Below are 19147 nucleotides of genomic sequence, written 5' to 3' on the forward strand. Positions count from 1 at the left end.
CCCCCTCTGGCAGGAGATCCTATATGGGCAGGAGGCCCCGAGACTCCCTCTGCACAGGAGGCCCTTTGTGGGCAGGAGCCAGGAGGCCCCCTCTGGCAGGAGACCCTTTATGGGCAGGAGTCCCCTCTGGCAGAGGACCTTTTATGCTTAGGAGGCCCCTTCTGGATGGGACGCTCCCTTCTGCACAGAGGGCCCTATCTAGGCAGGAGCCAGGAGGCCCCATCTGGCAGGAGCTCCTTTATGGGCAGGAGACCCCGAGGCTTCCTCTGCACAGGGGCCCTTTCTGGGCAGGAGTCAGGAGGCCCCTCTGGCCTCTTGAACGAGACCCTTTATGCCCTCTCCTGATGGAAGGCTCCCTCTGCACAAGAGGCCCCTTCTGGCAGGACTCTCTCTGGATCCCCTCTGGAAGGAGACCGTCTCTGGGAAAGAGGCCATCTCTGGATAGGAGGCCCCTCTTCACAAGAGGTCCTATCCGGGCAGCGCCTCGCCCTGGCAGGGCATTTTTCATAACGCGGCCTGGCAGAGGGGGGGGTCGATGCGACCCCCCTCGCGATTGGATCCTATGGCACCTAGAAATACCAAATTTGGTAGGTAGGTGGCCCTCTTAAAATCCTCGTCCCTGTGCAAATTTGGTTGCTCTAGGTCAATATTTAGGGGTTTTTGGGAGGTATAATTGTAAAAAATTTGCTAAAACAGGTCAAAAGTTTTCGCTGATAACTTTTGATCTAATTAACCCGCGCCGGGCAGGTGCTCCGCGACTTCCGCGCCGGGCCGGGGGGGGTGTCTGAAAACCCCCCTTCTAACTCGGCTCCTGGGTCACGTAGCGACACGCGGTAAGCGGCATTCAAAAGAGCGTCCAAAATAAGTACGAAAACACTTCAGTCATTTTTTGGGTCAGGTCAAAGGTCAGGTTACCAGAGGTCACCAAAGGTAAAATGTTGGCTATTTCAACATTTTGGAAACTGCCAACGGCTAACTCGGGAACCGATAGAGCTACAGCGCCGCGGAAAAGCGCATTCGATAGCTCTTTTGACGCTCTTTCGCCAACATGTCCTCAGATTTGACCTCAGGTCAACGGTTTAGCCTCCAGAGGGCAAAAACTCCAAAAATAACCGTTTTTTACGAACAGTGTTTTTCGGCAATAACTTCTGACTCAAAAAAGCCACGACATTACTTTTGCCAGAATCGTGTTCCTCTTGTCAAAACGCGTCGAATGAACTATAAGTTGACCTTGAAAAGTCAACTTAAAAATTTGACCTCAGGACCTGACCGGAAAAGGTCATGTTGCATATCAGTCGATCCGCATCGTCGAGCCGAACACATCTAAGGCGTTTTCATCGCTCTATCATGCCTCTATCAGAAGTTATTAGCAAAAAACTGTTAGATACTATTCGTGACCTGAGATGACCTCGGGGACATCTCAGAACGAGGGGTCATACTCCGGGTCACAGGTGCAATTTTCGGGTTCAGTGTGTCCATTTTACCTACATCCCGATGTTTGAGAGTGTCTAGAATGGCGTTCGTGCAAAACAGACGCCTTTCAATTTTCTCCCATTGAATTATAATAGAGAGGCCGCAAAATTGACCTGACCTTAGGTCACCGATATCGAAATTCCGAGATACACGTTTAATAGGTTTTTATACACGCTTTTATAGGATACACGAGATACACTGTTACTCTCATCAATCGCTGAAAGTTTCAAGGCAATCGTGCGGTCGGTGTAGCCATGACGAACATTCTAATTTGTTTCTGACCTTACCTTGAGAGACCTGGGTCTGAAATTTTCACAGCATGTGCGGAAAAGATGCACGAACAGGTGTGTTAAAAACGGCGGCGCGGAGCTGCGAAAAGCCGCCGGGGGGGGGGGGGTGTTCAAACACCCCCCGGCCCGGCGCGGGTTAAGATAGAGCAAAACAAAAGCACCAGTGAACTCAGCACGTCAAGGCGTGTCGAATGATATACTTTTTTTGTTTGCTTAAGTGTACTTAAAAGTGTAGGTATTAAAGTGTACTTAAGTGCACAACTTAAGTAAAACTTAAGTCTTAGGAATGGTTGAAATGCTTAACCCGCGCCCTGGTGGGGTCTGTTTATAACGCGACCTGGTGGGGGGGGGCTATTTTTTGCCCCCCCTCGTATCTCCGAAACTACTGGACGGATCCGAAAAATTCAAACGGCGTTCGAAAGGCCCGTCAAATTTGTTGAGGGAAACCAAATTTTATTGACCTCGGGGTCACCGATGACGTCACAGGTCAGGTCAAAGATGAAATGTTTCACCGTTCACGGGTCTTCTAGGGAATGCGCTATAACACCGAGGAAAACGCATTTTGTCGGGAATCAGCGATAGGGCGTCAGTTGCCTAGTAGATATGTTGCTGTTAGAGGTCACTGGTCATACCAGGTCAGGTCACAGGTCAGGTCACCAAAGGTCACCAAGGGTCACCACATGAACCCAACTTTACTAAGGTTATGCGATGCATGTTTTATGGCCAGTTTTTCATTTCCAACTCAATGGTGTTGGTTATAAGACCATCAGGTACGGTTTAGGTCACTTTCTGTCTAATGGTGCTCTTTGTTTTGCGCTACGAGGTCTAGAATTGCTGAAAATTGAGTTTGAAAATTTGACGTCATCAATTTTGAACAGTTTTTTCGCTATAACTTGGCCAAAAAAAGAGGTATCGATCTCAAATTTGGTATGTAGATAGAAGGCGGTAAGTACTATCACATATATTCCGGTTTTTTGAAATTCAAAACACTTTTTGGATTTTTTGGCTATTATATTCAAAAAATCTATTTTTTGATTTTTGGGGGTCAAAATCCCAAAATTTCAAAAATCCGAGATAGCAGTTTTGTAGCCCTGTCCATTCTACAGCTTTTATGTTTGTATCATTTTTCTGTATTTGCAAAGCTATAGGCCTGACAGCTCTTCCCGCGAAACCCTTTTTTGGGTCGAAAACGGCAGAACATGACGTCACTCTGACGTCATTTCCGGCCAACCTATCATAGCCTTTGGAAAAATTTTTGGTCACAATGTGTAAAATTGATGTCCGGGAGGGTACTGAAAGTTTGGTGACGATCGGCGCAGTGGTTCTGGAGATATATCGAAAAGTCTGGAAGGGGGGCAAAAAATAGCCCCCCCCCCCCACCAGGGCGCGGGTTAATGTTGCATATCATTCGACTCAGCTGTTCAAGAGGAACAGAATGATACCATTTTGAAACCTGTTCTATTATGTGACAAGTTATCGGCACAAACGTCATTTGACCTGAGTTGACCTCATTTGACCTGAACCTTAGATAAGTACACCAAACAAAGAAACACCGAGTGACATTATGTTAAGTACTGTGGTATCAAAGAACAAAAGGGATACAACGAAGCGGACATCTCTATATTTTCCGAATAGGAGTTATTTGAATATTTTCCCATAGGCTTAACATTACGACGTAATGACCCCTAACTGACCTCAGGTCAGTGACATAAAAAACGAACTACATATTATACAGCTCGGTGAACTTAGCACATCCTGAAAGTTTGAAGGAAATCAGTCCAAAACTGTGCGTTGGACAGGTACATAAAAAATTAAATTTGACCATAACCTTGTACCAGTTTTTCTGACATGGTGGCCTGACCCAAGGTCGACCGGACCTGAAATTTGCAGATCACATGAAAAAAGGTTGCCCCATAGGTTGTGCCAAATTTAGCGGCGTTGCGCGCCGCCAATTTTACGCTATCTTTGAAAAACCTTAGGGGGGGGGGGGTCGCATCGACCCCCCTGCCAGGGTGAGGGTTAAGCTTTACTAATAACGCTAAGAACGTCACCAAACATACAGAGGCCGTCAAAAAGTAAGCCATTTGGAGGCCCCCTCGATAGAGAAAAGGCCCCCTGGCAAGCGGAACACGGAGGCCCCTTTGAGCCCGGGCCCCCTCCCCTGGAAAATCCTGGGTGCGCCCCTGGCTCAGTGCACGCATTGTCCACAAAGTGTGCACTGAGCCTCAGACCGCACTCAACCGTGCCACTCTGTGAACATTGCTTTTTCTACCGCAGTGGCTTTAATCAGTCCCGTAACAACTAAGCCGGCAAACGAACATAAGAAACAACAGCAAGCTCTGCTCTCTGTTGGACGATGAAAGTTGAAACCCACTCAGTACAGACAAGTCATTTCACCATTCTATCTCATCTCGGAAATAGCAAATACCCGCCAACCTTTTCGGGGGACTGAAACTTTCCGCCCGTCAGTATCAGCAACACTGATAATCTATTGACCAAACCAAGCCAGCAATACATGAATTTAGATATGCGCACATGCAATGATTGTGCCATAATAAAGCTATGTTTTTTGTCCGGTTGGCCACTGACTAGAGTGGGGAGGCGAGGGCCTTAGTAGCGCCTCCATGCATTGCCGACTATTCACGATAACGCAATAAATGAAATGATCATGTGAACGCCTTTATTCTTTTTAGCAGTTTCCTTGTCAATTTCACATAGTCGGATATGAGTTATGTTTCAACAATTTTAGAATTATGGCTAGTTTTATTAAGTGTATCATTACAAAACAAATTAATTTAAATAAGTTTTCCTCGTTTCCGTTTTTTTGCACATCACCCACGGCCACATCAACAGCTTCAAGGCGAAGGGAGAGAGAATAGAACCACTGAGCGACTTGGCGCGCGATAAGTGCACATTGGACACAAGACAAAGCCCGTAGCTTTTTACTGGGTGGGTAGACTAGCCCGCCGTGTTCGCGTGTACGGCGGCACAGTATACCTCCGCAGCATTCAGCCGCTGCGCCCAACGCCCATGAACGAAACAAATCAAAGATATTTGAGGGAGGGAGGGAGGGAGGGAGAGAGAGAGAGAGAGAGAGAGAGAGAGAGAGAGAGGGGGGGAGAGTAGAGAAAACAAAACGGCATAAGAAGACTTGCAACTAGTTATTTTTATTGATGAAACACTTCAACAAATCATTTGCCATCGCTTACGATCATGAAAGCTAACTACAGATATCTATCTTGTGACATAAAATGCATAACAGTAAACACTGCACTACAGAGATCAATCGAGTGGCACCAAAGACAGACACTGCAGAGTGCACAACTAATACTCCAACCGCTTCATTCAGGAGCTAACTAACCACGATAGACTAGGGTAACAGTAAAGCTCATTCTGTATATATTTGTAAACTCTAAAAATGTACAACTCACGTTATAATTGTTAGCTATCATTCAAAAACCCTATCAAACTTGGCACCCATCTGGCCATTGCTATTTTATTGCTTCATCTCCTGTTCAACACGTCTAACATGAAGGCAATTTCTTTTGACCTCACAAGTTTCCTCAGCCACGAACCACACAACGATGCACGCGCTTTGGCTCGTGTAACGTGAACCTAACTTACGTTGGCCAGCGTACTTATCTCTAAAAGTCAACTCGAATTATCATTCAGCCAGCATCTTGGGAAGAGAGCAAACTCTCATTTCACGTTCATTGTTCTTCCCCATTTTCAATCCAGTAATCTGCACATGCATTTAAAATAAAACTCCTAATTAGCATCAGCAGGCTAATCAATTCCTGTTGTCAATGCCAGCAGCGCGAGCCTTAGTTCCAAAGCTCACAGATTGTAGACGTTTTATTCGAACACCGGATTATCTGCCTGCCATCGCTAAATGTTGTAGGTAGCGAATAAGCCCCCGTGATTCCGATATTGTCAGCATAGCTTCCCCAACCTCTGTCGTGCACATACGCGTTCACAAATATGCGCTCATATTCCCGCGACGCCACTACTGACATCAATTTAACAGTGACCCTCACTAGCAAATATCAACGATAACCAGAACAATTCGTTCAATCATTGTCAACAAATATGATAAATGGCAATACCATAACTACTGTCAATCAAGACATCCTCATAAGACCAGTGCCCTATGGAACAACTTCAAAATTAAGGAGCTCCCAGAGATCAATTTCATTAATCCCAGTCTCACAAACCACTTTCATAAAATTCGATATAGGCTAATGAATACTCTTCAAATTTGTCATACCAAGTAACAACTATGTTTATCACACTTTCATAACTAACGCTCTTTACCTTGAATCTCACTTGGCACCCAACATGATTCCACCCTTACATTCGAGTCTGTGCATCCATCCTTGCCTCTAAGTCGTTCCCACATCCGAGAGGCTTATCTCTCTTTCAAAGCATGCCTTGTCCATCCCTCTATACCGGGCCCCCACAGATCTCCACAGCGCTACCCCCGAGGAGCAGGTCCTCGCCAGTCGCCCCTCCCTCCAACGGCTCTCAGCGTTGGTACTCGTGGTCGCTAGACAGCACCTTGATGCTGGAGAACTGGGTGTCGATAGACTCGCGTTTGTCGTAGAGCGAGGGCGCCTGGAATATGATGGCCACGGCGCCGAGGACGCACGCCACCATGAAGAGCCAGAGGAACAGTCGATCGAGCACCATGGCCATGTACTTCCAGTCCTGCGCAATCTGCCGACCGAGATGGGTATGTGCGCGGGAAGGGGTCGTGTAGGTAAATCCTATGACATAGCAAACGAATATAGGGTAAGTGAACACGATACATAGAAGTGGTTTGGATGTATCACTTCAATGGGTCATAAGCAAATGGCCGAAATGTGAGCTCTCAAGTCGTTTCGTAATAATGTAAAACAGCTGACAAAGTAAAGTACTGGCAACTCTGAACAGAGTCAACCGTTAAAAGTAATTAACACATGCCATGAACCTAGCCCATTTTCTCACTGCCTTCACCACATGATTCAAGTTTGCGGCCGACGTTAGAATCAGGTTTCACATAGCGGTCCGAGCTAAAATGCATCCGCCTGACATTTCAGAGACAGCTAGCCGGTATGGAACCGCCTTTAAATATTCAAACTAAGCTTCCAGCAGCCATAAAGATTCCGTCGCGAACATTTGTAAACCACGTTTGGTGTACGGGCGCCTACACAATCCTTCCGTGACTTATATGTTCAACTAAAGATCAGATTTCGGCTCTTGAGATTTAAAGATACGAAATTAACAGCCCCAGCTAGTTCCGGATGTTTGAGTAGAGCGAACATTCTCCGTTATAAATAAAACAATTATTTCAAGGAACCTATTCGTCTCGTAGCTCAGTTGGTAGAATGTTGCACTCGCAATAGTTGGGGCCGGGGTTGCATATGCCCCAAAAGCTCAGTGTGTGTAAGAGACACCTGACGAGGGTCGAGGTTTTTGTGCGGTTGATCGGAGCTTAACGTCAGTCAGTTGAGTCCAATGGGTAGGACGGATGTGTCTAGCTAAATGAGCAGGCCAAAGTGATAATTTTAGCATAAATCCACAGCTACATAGAGTTCGAAAATTGCATCACACGGAGACAACCAACGATTGTAAAATGCTAAATATGGTGTAGTTCAGGCCCGTCTAGATAAAATTTTAGTCCACCTGCACCTGCAGAACGAAATGTGAGCTGATGGCCCTCTATGAAATTGCAGCCATTTTCGTCCATGGTATGTACCCGTATAATTCAGTTGCAGGACAGACGAAACGGTCTAGCGTTAGCGTCACAAAAAGTCTGAACAATGGCCAAGCACCGAAATAGATGCCCTTCAGTAATTGTCTCACTACCTCACTACCAGCTCTACTAAAGAAACATCAAAGGCAGAATACATCAGAGGCTTTCTCTAGACACCTTTGTAAGAGAGAGAGAGAGAGAGAGAGAGAGAGAGAGAGAGAGAGAGAGAGAGAGAGAGAGAGAGAGAGAGAGAGAGAGAGAGGGAGAGAGAGAGAGGGAGAGAGAGAGAGAGAGGGAGAGAGGGGGAGAAGGAGATAGAGGGAGAGGGAAAAGAGAGAAAGAGAGAAGTGAGAGAAAGGGGATATAAAGCGGGTAGGGGGAAAGAGAGAGGAGGAGAGAGATAGAGTAAGTGAGATAGAAAGAGAGAGAGAGAGAGAGAGAGAGAGAGAGAGAGAGAGAGAGAGAGAGAGAGAGAGAGAGAGAGAGAGAGAGAGAGAGAGAGAGAGAGAGAGAGAGAGAGAGAGAGAGAGAGTCCTAGGCGCCGGTCGGACGGCCGTTTGGACCATTAAATGCCATCGCTTTTCAGAAGCAGTCTGCGTCTTTCCCAAAGTGTGACGTTCGCTCACTCAAATGTGCGCTAGAGAGCGACCACCATAGCGCATGACTGGGACACGGCTACGGCGATCCCACAGGGATGGATATTAATGATGGCATCAGTTCCGTTTCTGGAGACTAATGGCTAGGGAGGATGGTATTATGGTGTCGCTCTGTGTACTGCGAGCGTATATCTTCATGTCTACCAATGCTGGCCAAGGGATCAGGCCGTATTCCCTCCTGACCACAAAGTTTTCCCGTGGCAGGCGGGAGAGGATGGCTGCGGTTCTCTCGGGGGTCTTTCTGTAAGAGCGTGGCTGCGGCACACTTCGGGGCCTCTCATACGATAGCTGTGCTTTTCCCATGCGGGTTTCTAGGACGGCGAAAGAGCTTCCCCGGGTCTTTCTCAGAGGGTGGCCATGGCTCTACCAGGTATTTCTCAGAAGGTGAGTGCGGCTCTCCCGGGTCTCTTTCAGAGGGTCGCTGAGCTCGCGCGGTGTCTCTCCCGTGCCCACCTCATTGGTGTCGTCCTCGTTTTTGATGTGCCGGGCGATGTACCGCACACTATCCAGGGCGCGCCGAATCTCGGGGGAGTAGCGGTGCTCCTCGGAGGCTGGCTCGGTGCTGTCTGAGGCGGCAAACAAGCAGACGTGAGCGAGTGGAAACGGAAGTGCCCACAAACACTTACATTATGCATATCATTACCAGATCACAAGAACAGATGCAAGGTTCATCGTCAGCCAGGACACAAGCTACTGGAGAGGTTCAGTTTTCTTTTATCTGCCTCATTTACATATCATACGCCTGTTTAGCATAACATCTGTGAGTCTTGAGGCCAGCGAAATAAGAGTGCATGCATACGTTCAGGAGACAAATGTCTTACAAACTACACTGTTAACCCTGCACCAGCACTCACGCTACCTACCGTGCTGCAGCGACCCCAGCTGAGAAGTGACCAGTCCGGTACGTGTTGTAGAGGAGCCGTTGGTCGCGCTCGGCGACTGCAAATCGTACCTGAACAAGGCACACGTCGGTAACGATATCAGTCAGAGCATCCGGCATAGCACGATGAATTGAGACCCGAAATTTATCTTTATGATGTCTTTCTCAGACTAGCATATCCTCTCACGAGCTTAGTCCTCCCGAACACATTGCCTTTCGTCCCTTTCACGTCCGATGGCCCCTCCCATGTCCTCTCACAGCTCGGTATCCTCTCAAACCTTCCGCGAGCACACGCACTGTGCGTTACCTCGCACTGCACAGCCTCTCACAGCCCCCAATCACTTTTAGTTACGCCAGTCGAGCGCGGGTCTCGCGGGACATCTGTCAGACTCTACTTTGACACAGTGCCGGAGCCTACGCAGCCTCACTGGCTTACGCAAATCGGCGGAAACTGCGCTAATGAAGTCAGAGAGTCCCCCTGGGTCCAGGCAGGCCTGGAGCCTTATAACAGACGCACCAGGCATGCGAAGTGTCCTCATTCATAGTCGGAGCGTGTTGGGGAGACTGGTGCCTCCCTGGTACTGTTCTGAGAGCGACAGGCCAGGGGAGCGCTGGCGACCGCAGAAGTCAATGAGCGGAATATCAATATCATAATGGAAACTGGTGGATGGTATCAGGCAATATACTTGTTCAGTTGATGTGCATGCAAAACATGCATTTCCAAGGAATTATCGTAGGTAGATTACACCAAATAGCTGTGTTTTCATATTATAATGGAAAATAAATGAATGACGACTCAATTTACCGCTAATATAAAAAATGGAATAAAGGATTTCTGCCATAGACCTGGAATTGCGCGATCGAAGGGTAGAGGGCAGGGTCACCGCAACAAGCTTCGCCTAGCGGTGGCTCTGCCCTTGTGAATCCTTCCTATCAAAAGATTCGGACTAAATTAAAAAAAAACTACAGTTATATGAAAGGTGTTGCCGAAAACAACACGTTAATTAGGGCCTTTACCGAAAAAAGATAATTAATTCGACTTCAAAGAACGTAGCATGGCAAACGACAGCGGCTGAGAGAAGAGCGGGACGCCCCGACGCCGGCGCCGGGCCGATGCATCGACTGCCAGATCGTCGGCCCATAACTCACCGTAAACCGGTCGGCTATCAGCCGTGGCGGCTCAGCCTGGCGTCTGTCAGTCCGTCTGTTATCAGATAAATTGGTCCGCCACATGCTCGGCTGGCCCACGCACGCCTGCCGAGATGGACCTAATATGGGCCCATGAGGGCGCAGCTGTACTTTAGCGGCCTCCGGCCACAAATCAGCCTTCTCAGAGCTGGGCGCTAGATGGAAAGGCGGCGATGGCTCGTATCAGACGCGTTGTGAGTGTCGAGCCACGTCTCAGTACCCAGAGACACGGCGGTGCCAGAGATCTGAGGCGCGTCGCTGCAGTCGTAACGACTACGTGTAGTCAAACGCATTTTCCTGATGGTGTCTAAATGCTAATGATATTGCTGAAAACGTCCGTGATAGTGTCAATTTCAGTAGTCCCGAAGCCCACGCCATTGTTTGTATGCATTTGAAAATGCATAAATAATCCTTCCGACTTTTTAAATTGCTACGTTTCTAACTCAACTCGATGTATGATTAAATGAAATGAACAAGTAGCAGATAAATTATTTAAATGGAGACCTGACTGTCACAACCTTGCATAGTTAAAACATTTTAGATTACATGTTTGCAGGGAGTCGTATGTGTGCGGTAACATTGACGATGGCCTAACGTCAATATGAACGGCCATCCTCTGGGATTGACGCAGACAGCCATGTCCCCCGACGGCAGGGGATGGCGGGGAGGATTTCTGGGGGTCTGCGGGTGGGGTGGGATCAGGCATTGGTAGGCCACAGAGGAGGCGCCTGGGGCCCGGCGCGATCCTTGAGATCAGGGGGCTCATCGAAATAAATGGAAATGCGGCCGCCGCGGCTGGTCTGCCGCTGGGCATGGACTCGATGAATCAGAATGGTATTTGTGGGACCACTTATAGTTGAATAAAGTGGAATGAAAAACTTGGTTTATCCTAGACTTGCTTGGTCCAATCAAGACAATTTATAATGTGTAAGAAGACATCGTAACCGAATGGATATTATAACAGCGTGGTTGCAGGAAACCAGCCTAGTCATGTGCAATACTGTACATCTTCATAATAAAAAAGAGCATTCCACCAGACATTGTAATGCTACATTTACCTTACCTTACATAGGTACTACTGACCTTTATCGCTGACTGACATTATACAACCGACTGCAAAATAATTAATGAAATATTATATGCCAACAAAATACAAAATGCATTATTTAAGCTAACCAATTACTTCTAACTGGAGGGGAAAAAATAATACCTATTACCTGCCACCCGCTAAGTCCGATTTTGATTGGCGGAGCCATTCGCCTTCTGCGCTGACCTCACAGGGGTATCACTGACCTTGTGTAGAGGTCGTTTTTGACGCCGTTCGGGTTCGTGTAGAGGTGAGCGTGGGGGTCCATCGGCCTGCGAGGACCGTAGGCGGGCCGGCGCATCATCAGCATACCCGGCATCATGGTGAGGAAGAGCCGCCGCACCCAGGGCGACATCTTGTGGGTGGCCGGCGAACTGACGACGGCAGCACAGGCGGGTCAGAGGCGGAATGCAGCTTCGGCTATGGGAAAGAGGTGAGTTTTTTATGAAACAGTGTCTTCTCTCGAACTTCGACGTGTGTCACCAGCCCATTATCTGTCCTGTATCAAAGCTGAGTCCTATTACCTAGCCTGAACATTGAATGGCGTCGGTTTCGTCTCGTAGTCGTCACTAGCATAATAATTATCTCTTTTTTTCGCAAAACTAGAGCTCTATGGGGCAGAACGGTTAGGGTTCAGAACGATCCCCTTATACGCAGACCACTGTGAAAAGACCAGTATATAGGCGAATGGCCAAGCTAAATAAAACGTTTTGTTTTTATAGTTCTAGGAACTTGGCGATGCTCGAGCAAGTACCCACTGCCCAGTCGGCAGAGGTGCATATCATGCACATCCAGCACTTTGTGCTAGTGGGGAATATCAAAGCAGAGTTGTTCAGCAATGTATGTAGTGCATGCACGTACATACGTAGCACTTATAAAATACAAAGGTCAGTCACCGCGCACCGACGAATGGCACGTCTTCAGCCTTTATTTCAGCGGTTTTGCAGAAACGTCACCAGCCGGAGCCCCACAAATTGACACTGGTCTAATCTGGCGGTATTTCAGCCCCAGTTTCTGAGCTTCTTCCAGATAAATGTGCGTCAGAGCTGGCTGTTTTTGTCAGGCTAGGCTAGGAGCCGGACGGGCCACAGTAATACCTACTCCGATTCGCGCTGAAATTTCATTTCTAAATAACGCATCACAGCACACTGCACGGCAGTGAGATAGGAAAGTCGAATGAAAGAAGGTTTCGAGCATTGCCCTGCAGCCCACATACAATTATCGACAGCATGCAAAGCGTTGTAAAATTAGCAAAAGTCGAAAACATCAAACGTCATGTTTATGGTTGGGTGGTCTCTGTTTTGGCATTGTATATGTATATTATTCAATATATACAATGCCAATAATAAGCACATATATTTAACACAATAGGACGGTTATTGCTGATTGAAAGTCAGTCCTGGGGTCAGTTTTAAACTTCTTGAAAGGTGTCATTTTCTTAACTGAACTAGAGTTGTCAATATATTATGTAAAATACCGGCCTATTTCCTCTTACATACATACAACCAGTTGCGAAATAAGTGCATGAAGAAGTAAATGATTTACCTCTGAAGTAAAGCTAAAAAAAAAAGTTACATCACTCCACCGTATTGTTATTTTCCTAATAAGTTAACGTTGAGCGAGTAGATTTCGTCTCTGCTCTTCGAGTTAGCGTAAGAACGAGCCATTTCTGATTCAGGCCCGGTGCCCGTGGGCGGTCAGAACCACTAAGTATCTCTGCCAGTGACACACTGCACCCCGACCCCTGCCACACGACACTTATTCAGCTGCTCTCTGGAGACTGGAAAATGGCCGGATGAAGCGCTATACGAATTGCAAAGTAGGCGCTGGATAAAGCCCAGCAAAGCCTCGTATTGTCTTCATATGCCGCCTGTTGAATACCAACATCGAGGGCACAAGTGCATTTTCACTTGTAATGTTACGGTGTTTCCGACTTAGTCGGAGTTGCCGTGAAGATATCACAAGCATTTTCGCTTCAAACGTTTGTTTTCTGGTAGTAACTATCTATCGACTGGGCAGCATGCGTCTTAGTTTGAGAAGATGTAAGCATATATGCTTGCCGCTTCTCAAATCGCAATAAACGGCGAGTTGTATGATTTACTATAAACATGAAATACAACATCCTTTCTTTGAACGAGTTTACTGCAATTCTAGTCTCCGATTTGTTCTGTGGAGCCAGTAGGTCGGATGGTAGGTACTGGTGGCCATCTATAAGTGTAAAAAGCTCATCTACCTTGTGGCATATCAATCCTCTCCATCTAAGATCATTTTCATTTCATGTTTGTGGCAATGCACGAAGTCCAATGAGGTCATGATACGCCCCTCGTCTAACCAACGCTGCCAGTATTGAGGTATCCTGGCCACTGGCACATATCGCGTGCGTTGGTCATTTGCGTTAAAACCCGCGCCCCGCAGGGGGGGGGGCGAAACGCAGCCCCCCTGTCCTTTTCCGTCGATATCTCCTAAACGGCTGGAGATATCGCCACCAATCTTTAACCCTCGCCCATGTAGGGGGGGGGTTGGTGCAACCCCCCCCCCCCCTGAGGCTTTTCGGAAATAGTGCAAAAACGGCGGCGCGCAGCGCCGCCAAATTTTGGGTACCTTATGAGGCAAACCTTGCGCATCTTTTGATTAAAAAAAAATTTGACCGGGTCATGTCAGGTCACGGAGTTATGACGTCACAAAGGGAACAGCCTCCGGCCGGATTTTTACAAACTGAGTGCCAACGCCCGAGGTTTCCTGCCGGTGGTACGGACATCGGTTGATGGATCGTGATGAAACTTCCCATGCATGTTGGGGCAAGTATTGGCTATCATATGTTATAAGAAACTTGACCGGGTCAGGTCAGGTCACGGAGCTATGACGTCACAAGAGGAACAGCGTCCGGTACTATTTTTGAAAAGCGCCCGAACCACTATTTTGCTAATTCTTGTCACCTCAATGGGAATATGCAGCAATATTAGCTTCTATAGGGAGCAAATGGACCTCCCAAATCCAAAAATACAATCAGAGGCCTGTTTCACTAACAAATAAAGTGTGTAATTACAAAGAAAAAACTTGAGTTTAAAAGAAATAATTACCAACATTTGAAATTTGGATTTCACGAAACCTTCGGGCATGAATTTTGAGTTTAAAATTTGCAAACTTTTTTACAAGAAAAAGTTTGCTAGAAAACACGGGAATCGCAAACTTTCTGTTTCACGAAGACCAGAAACTTGAAAGAAAACATCGTAATTACAAACCTGAAATTCCAGTGGTCCTGGCGTTTGGAATTTTGATACTTTTTGTGCAATGATGCAAAGCAATCAATTATTTAAAACAAATATGATATGCTGAGTCATTATATGCTCTTTTTCACTTAGCACATTCCCTACGAACCAGCTACGAGCAATAAATAAATATCGTCATGTTTTGTCATTCGCGCGCCATAATTGCATTCAACAGTCTTCTGCTGTCAAATGTTTTACGTGTTATTTTCATTCAACAATAAGATATTGTGAACTATCTTTTATACCACTCAGAAACAGCATCATTATTTTTAATTTATTCCTGTAATTTCTGACATGAAAACTAGACATAGTTTGATAAAAAGAAGCAATATCTGTAACATGTTAAAGTTCTTGATTAAAAACAATTTTATTGTTTACAAGTTTACTAGAGGTACAGGTTCACGCGATAACTGTATGTTTTGATATGTATGATTAACGGATGCATTAGTTTGGGTGAAGAAAGTTGCATTTTTATTGGTATTATTTGTGTAGAACTTGGTAACTGCTTTTAATTGAACTGTAAAGTATGATGGTGATGCATGCGAGTTGTGCGAGCCCTTTGTAAGTTAGGATGTTACTCAATGCAACCCTACCCTACCCTACCCTACCCCTACACTACCCTACCCTACTCTACCCTACCCTACCCTACCCTACCCTACCCTACTCCTACACTACCCTACCCTACCCTACCCCTACCCTACCCTACCCTACCCTACCCTACTCCTACACTACCCTACCCTACCCTACCCTACTCCTACACTAACCTACCCTACCCCTACCCCTACCCCTACCCTACCCTACCCTTACACTACCCAACCCTACCCTACCCTACCCTACCCTACCCTACCCTACCCTACCCTACCCTACTCTACCCTACCCTACCCTACCCTACCCCTACACTACCCTACCCTACCCTACCCCTATCCTACCCTACCATACCCCTACCATACCCTACCACACTACCCTACCCTACCCTACCCTACCCCTACCCTACCCTACCCTACCCTACCCTACCCTACCCTACACTACCATACCCTACCCTACCTTACCCTACCCTAACCCTACCCCTACACTGCCCTACCCTACCCTACCCCTACCCTACCCTTCCCTACCCCACCCTACCCCTACACTACCCTACCCTACCCTACCCCTACCCTACCCTACCCTACCCCTACACTACCCTACCCTATCCTACCCCTACCCCTACCCTACCCTACCCTACCTTACCCTACCCTACCCTACCCTACCCTACCCTACCCTACCCTACCCTACCCTACCCTACCCTACCCTACCCTACACTACCACCGACAGTCCAAGTTTCAGCTAAATCGGCCCAGAAACGGCTGAGATATTGCAAAAACAAATTAAGTGTATTTACTGGCGAATCCCCTTGGCGAGCGGTGCCCTGTGTCGGCCTTCGTTGTCAAAGGTCAATGACCTGCTGGCTCTGATGCTTTTCACTCAGTTTTTTAAGCGAACAACTGAGCCTAAAGCACGTGCCCTCTGCTCGGCGCCGGTCGCGATTCTAATGCTATCCCTATGGCGCACATGAGCACGCGCCACGGGTGCACCCCCGGCCGAATCGTGCCCAAAATTTAATACGACCTGTTGAATTACGTGACCCACGAGTGGTAAAAATTTCACCCTCGTGCGTCAATCGACGGCGCCGCAATAGCCGTTTTTGGGCGTCACGCCGGCAGCGTAACCCCGACGGCGGCGGACTTTTTAAGATTTATAATAGTAGATTTACCAACTCTTTTTATCGGAGGTGCCGCTGGTGATGAAGTTTAGTGAAACCCGATTTTACATAGTTTGCAAAAATACTTATGAATTGTAAAGTTCAAACACTTGTAATCGCAAGTTTTTAGTGAAACAGGCCTCTGATTTCAAAAATTTAAATTTTGATTTTTCGAATTTCTGCCGCCGACTGTGACCTTGCCGACTTCCGGCGCTCCCAACGCGCCATTTTTAGAGCTAGGGAAACGAAATACATACCAAACGATAGAGAATTGGTCAAGGAACACGATAGTGAAGGTTTCAAGTCGATATCTCCCACCGTTTTGCCGCAATCGCCGCGGAAAGTTGAAAAAGTCTATTTTTCCGAAAATTTGACCTTTGACCGGTCAAAAGTAGGTCAAATGTTGACCTAGGACCAAAAAATATACCACCAATCGCGAGATCTCGGCGAGAGCAATCCGTTGGTCTTTTCCGCTAAGCTCTACGACGCTCCGTTTTCAAACGCCAAGGGGGGGTCGCACCAACCCCCCCCCCTGCATGGGCGAAGGTGGCAGATCGCCGTTTACGGGCGAGGGTTAAGAACCCCTCCGGGCATCAATTTTACACATTGTGACCAAAAATTGTTTCAGAGGCTATGATAGGTTGGCCACAAATGACGTCAGAATGACGTCATGTGCAATTTTCGACCAAAAAAGGACCTTCGCGAGAAGCGCTGTCAGGCCTACAACTTTGAAAATACAGAAAAATGACCAAGACATAAAAGGTGTAGAATTGAAAGAGCTGGGGCATTCCACGATAGATCGTACCAGGCCCGTCACCCTCATCTCTCAGATTTTAATGAAAATCGGTCCTAGGGGTAATCATAGGCCCCAAAGACGCCTGGCAAAATATCAGACTTCTCAGATCAAAACTTTTTGAGTTATATTACATTACATTTTTTTAACTTCGGTATGTAACGGTGAGTTTGATGGCCTATAACTCAAGAACGGGTTAAGCAACCAACAAAAAGTAAACAACACTAAGCTTGCGATGAATCAAAAATTAATATTACTATTCAAAAATTCCAAAGAAAAAATTTCATTGTTGAGCAAAAACCTTAATCTTTTTTCATTTGCCTCTAATGACTTTTGGGACCAAAATTTTTCACATTTTTATTTTTTCAAAATAATCTTCATGTCATTGCAAATCGACATGCAAAAAATTAGAAAGGTGTTCTTTCTATAAGTTCCTCATTTTCCCGCAAACAAAATGGGTTTCGGAGGGGTTGTTACGACCCCAGCACGCCGTTTCGCTTCTAATAGAGCTAGAGCCTCGCGGAAAAAAACGAGCGTGTGTGCCGTTACAAGTCGCAGCGATTGGTACCCGATTTTAAGGTCTCAGGTTAACCGGTAGCGTCTGAGGTCAGGTCACGTGACTGAAGTTACGGGTTCGGTTTTTAGTAAATAACTTCGCAAAAAATGGCCGCAGAGCCGCGATTTTGGCATCATTGTGTTCGCCTAGCTCAGGTGCATCGAATGGTATACTTTTTGCTAGGGTGAGGTCAACTTAAGTAGTTGACCTCGGGTCAAGGTCAGGTCAGAGCCCCTCAGGTCACGAAGCTGAGCAAAGGGTATCATATGGCATATCATTCGATTCGGAAGGTCTTCCCGAGTCCATTGGTGGCTTTCTCGACTCTCTAGCTCGATTTGATCGGGAGTTATTGACGAAAAACTCGTACGACCCTAGTGACGTCATAAATGACGTCACGCAAGGTTAACAATGCAAAAGTAAAGCATTGGACTTTGCAAGGACTGCATTAAATCACGATACCATGTACGTGGGATAGTTTTAGATCATTCTCGGCGCCAAAATAACAGTTTTTATATTTCCCCATTGATTTATAACAGTGATGTCACGTGACCGACCCGACATCATGTAACTGTAGCGGGGTTTCGCGGCGTTGCGGGGCTAACCGGGCAGTGTCTTTCGATAGTGATGGAGAGCAAGCTAACCGGACAGTGTCTTTCGTTATTGAGAGCTCCGTCGGCGCGCTCCTAGAAGCCCTCCTCTGTGTCCAGCCCCTCGCGAACCCGTTCCGACTCAGACTCTACCTCGGGGCGATCAATCATCGGAAACACATAGGCCAGGGTTAGGGAATGGGAGATAATGATAAATGTTAATCAATTACCCTCGATCATATTGGTATAGAAAATCAACTCTATTTAACAAAAAGTCCCACTCTCAAACAACAGCGCCCTTCCTAGCTTGAGGGTCATCTCCCACCAGATATATGTATCAATCATTCGTCCATTTATCCATCCCCTTACAACCATGTCATTCGTCCACTTATACCTCGTAATTTACCAGAGTTGACCATCTCCGGTCCCTCCCCTTTTTCCTAACTTCCCCCGGTGGTGCTAGGGCGCGCGCAAAGTCGTTATCGAGTCATTGGCCTTAAATGTCATTTAACCGTTATCCCTTCATAACCACAATGTTCCGTACATCAGACAAACGCTTCATAATGCTCACGCTACACAATTAGAGATACGACCCACCACATATTTCGGCACTCGACCTTCGCGTTACGTGACTTATTGCGGTCCGTCCCATCACCATGTCGAACTACCTACACAAAAAAAACATAAATGTCTTCGGCCAGCGGTTCCGAGACTACGGCTCGCAGGGCACTGTGTAGTCCGGTTTCCGCGGGGGACTTATTTGAAATTTGAGACCGGGGCTGGGTAACTAAGGTCCGTCCGGGCTGCCTGCGTCGTCTCCGTATAGCCGCGGTTTTCGGGCCAGCCCCCGGCGACCGAAAGGGGTTAGTCGTTCGTCGGCTTTACACAAATCCATG

General features: G+C 47.0%; 1 protein-coding gene across 1 annotated transcript in view; it reads right to left on the reverse strand.

Annotated features, from left to right (window-relative positions):
• Positions 1–4918: 4918 nt before the first annotated feature.
• The window catches only part of LOC122376232 (acetylcholine receptor subunit beta-like 2), a 33495-nt gene continuing 19266 nt past the window's right edge, over positions 4919–19147 (reverse strand). The window contains exons 4-7 of the mRNA XM_043356021.1: positions 11515–11682; positions 9017–9105; positions 8607–8719; positions 4919–6479 (exon numbers count right to left, since the gene is read on the reverse strand). Of these exons, the coding sequence (XP_043211956.1) occupies positions 6288–6479; positions 8607–8719; positions 9017–9105; positions 11515–11682 (562 nt within the window). The 3' untranslated portion in view covers positions 4919–6287. The remainder of the gene's footprint in view (positions 6480–8606; positions 8720–9016; positions 9106–11514; positions 11683–19147) is intronic.

This window comes from Amphibalanus amphitrite, unplaced genomic scaffold, assembly GCF_019059575.1.
Source record: "Amphibalanus amphitrite isolate SeventyFive unplaced genomic scaffold, NRLGWU_Aamphi_draft 002060F_arrow, whole genome shotgun sequence".
In the NCBI taxonomy this organism is placed as follows: domain Eukaryota; kingdom Metazoa; phylum Arthropoda; class Thecostraca; order Balanomorpha; family Balanidae; genus Amphibalanus; species Amphibalanus amphitrite.